Source organism: Myotis davidii, unplaced genomic scaffold, assembly GCF_000327345.1.
Source record: "Myotis davidii unplaced genomic scaffold, ASM32734v1 scaffold211, whole genome shotgun sequence".
Lineage (NCBI taxonomy): Eukaryota > Metazoa > Chordata > Mammalia > Chiroptera > Vespertilionidae > Myotis > Myotis davidii.
The window spans coordinates 156,924-159,386 of NW_006282523.1; the positions used below are offsets into that span (position 1 = coordinate 156,924).

General features: G+C 65.0%; 1 protein-coding gene across 1 annotated transcript in view; it reads left to right on the forward strand.

Moving 5' to 3' along the window:
• Nucleotides 1-2,463, forward strand: part of CCDC40 (coiled-coil domain containing 40) — an 18,086-nt gene that overhangs the window by 4,995 nt on the left and 10,628 nt on the right. Inside the window, exons 7-9 of the mRNA XM_015559730.1 lie at nt 73-292; nt 914-1,071; nt 1,222-1,422. Coding sequence (XP_015415216.1) covers nt 73-292; nt 914-1,071; nt 1,222-1,422 — 579 coding nt within the window. The remainder of the gene's footprint in view (nt 1-72; nt 293-913; nt 1,072-1,221; nt 1,423-2,463) is intronic.

Here is a 2,463-nt window from a genome sequence, read left to right on the forward strand (position 1 = left end):
CCCCCCTGGCTGTGTGCCCCCATCCCCCCCATCCCCACCAGTCCCCCTGACCCGCCTTCTCTCGGGCCACAGGGCGTGGCTTCCAAGCAAAGCCAAACGCAGCGGCAGGAGCTGGGCGTGGACCTGTACGGGGTGCAGCAGCACATGGCGGCCCTGCAGGTGCAGCTGGAGAAGAGCCACGACCGCTACTCCCTGGCCACGTGTGCCCGGCAGCAGACGGAGGAGGAGCTGCAGCGCATGCGCCTGCTCTACACCCGCACCTGCGAGGCCGCCAACGCCGAGCGCAGGAAGTGTAAGAGCCCGGTCCCCGCAGCCCGAGGGCGTCTCCGTGTGCCATCGTGTCCCGAGCCCTCAGCGCAGCCCCTCCTCCCCTTGGCCCCTGTGCGCCCACGTGGGAGCTGCCGAGCTTGCTGGGTCCTGGTAGGCAGCTGCCTTTCCAGACATTTGTGCCCCCTTTTCCTAAAGGTGGGTCTCCTGGAGGGCGCCCCTTCTCCATGCCCCGCGATGGCCCCTGGGAAGGCCCTCGGGACCTGCCCTGTGCGCCTGCGGCTGCGGTGGGAACCGTGTGGGGAACAGCCGGGCTCCCCCGCCTGTCTGGGCCAGAGCCAAGGGGCTCCCTGCACCGCCGCCCTCTCCTGCTCGGCCCTGCGGTGCCTGCTCTCCCTGCCGCTGGGCCCACCGATCATTCCCTTCTGCCACCCGAGGGCCATGCCACAGGGGTAACACCGGGCCGGAGGTGTGGGAGCCACTTACAAATTCTGCCCACGCTGCCTGCTCGTCCACAAAGGGCTGTTAGAAGCCAATCAGTAGGAGATGAGCGTGCCCGTAGGATAGCCAAGGGCGGAGCGGGCGTAGGGCGGAAGGCGGAGGGCAGGGCAGCGGGTGATGTGCGGCCGGGCCTCTCCCCCTGCAGTGGCGGCGCTGCAGACCGAGATGGAGAACCTGGCCCTGAACCTGTTCTACATGCAGAACATCGACCAGGACACGCGGGACGACATCCACGTGATGAAGCAGATCGTGAAGAAGTCGGAGGCGGAGCGGGTGCGGGCCGAGCGGGACAAGAAGCAGCAGGTACCCGCGTCCCGGCCCAGGCTCTCCCCCACCTCCCGGTGTCCTGGGGCGCCGGCAGCCCCGAGAGGCCTTTGCCAGCCTTGGGGTCACCCCCTCGGGTCAGGGGGCGGGGGGCTGTGCCTGAGAGCCGCCAGGGTTCTCGTTTCCCAGGACCTGCACGTGGACCAGCTCACCACCCGGGCCCATGAGCTAGAGGAACAGATCGCCCTGTTCGAGGCCCAGTCAGGGGCCCAGGCAGAGGAGACCCGCATGCTCCGGAAAGCCGTGAGCGAGGTAAGAGGGACCCCACGCCCTCCGCCCAGAGGCACCTGCAGCACCACCGTGCGGCGCCCACGTGCCTGTCCAACGAGTGACTGAGCGGCGGGTCCCGGGCAGCAGCTCCGAGCATCTGGCTGACCCAGGTGGGGACGAGTAGGTACCGAGTGCCTGGTGGCCGGTAGTCATTCCTCCGTAGCCCGAGCGGCCGAGGCCCCCAGGCAGCGGGACACTGTGCTCTGCTAGCTGGGCGGACCCTCAGCCAGCTCCCTGGCCACCGGGCGGCTCCCTCTGCCCAGGCAGGGCCCGCATCTCCAGGAAGGGAGGGAGGGAGGGAGAGAGGGAGGGAGGGGCCCGGGCAGCCCCGAATTCGGTGGCCAACACTAGAAACCAAAGCTGCTATGACTTTTTAAAAAATACATTTTTTTATTGATTTCAGGGAGGAGGGAGAGGGAGAGAGAGAGACATCCATGATGAGAGAGAATCATGGATCGGCTGCCTCCTGCACGCCCCCCACTGGGGATCAAGCCTGCAAGTGCCCTTGATCAGGAATCAAACCCTGACCTCCTCGGTCGTAGGTCGATGCTCAACCCCTGAGCCACACTGGCCAGGCCATACGCTAGTTTTTAATACTAAGTTACAAAGCAACATGTAGAACATGATCACACACACACACACACACACACACACACACGGAGGTAGCACCAGTGTGTAGAAATGATAACCTCCAACCGGGGCATGATGGGTAATTTTGTGTTCCTTCTGCTTACTTGTGCAAGAATGAACACCTTTCTTATTTTTTACAAATGAGAGTGTTTAAAATTGAATTTAAAGACTGATTTCAGGCGCAGTCTGGCATCTCAGCCCACGCCGGGGCATCGTGGCCACGCCCACGTGTGGGGTCTGTCGGCCCCGTGCCCATCAGGGCTGGTGGCCCTCTGCCTCTTCCTTCCCCGGCCTCCAGCCCACGGGGTGGAGGAGAGGCTCCGCCGGGGTCTGGCGTGTCTGCAGAGCCAAGTTTAATGTTGTGACCAAGAGGAGCAAGGCCGACAGGGGAGGGCAGCCTGGGGACGGCCCGGGCCCTCTGCTTCCCGGGGCCGGGAGCCCAGCAGCGAGCCCAGCCCGCCTCCCGCCCAG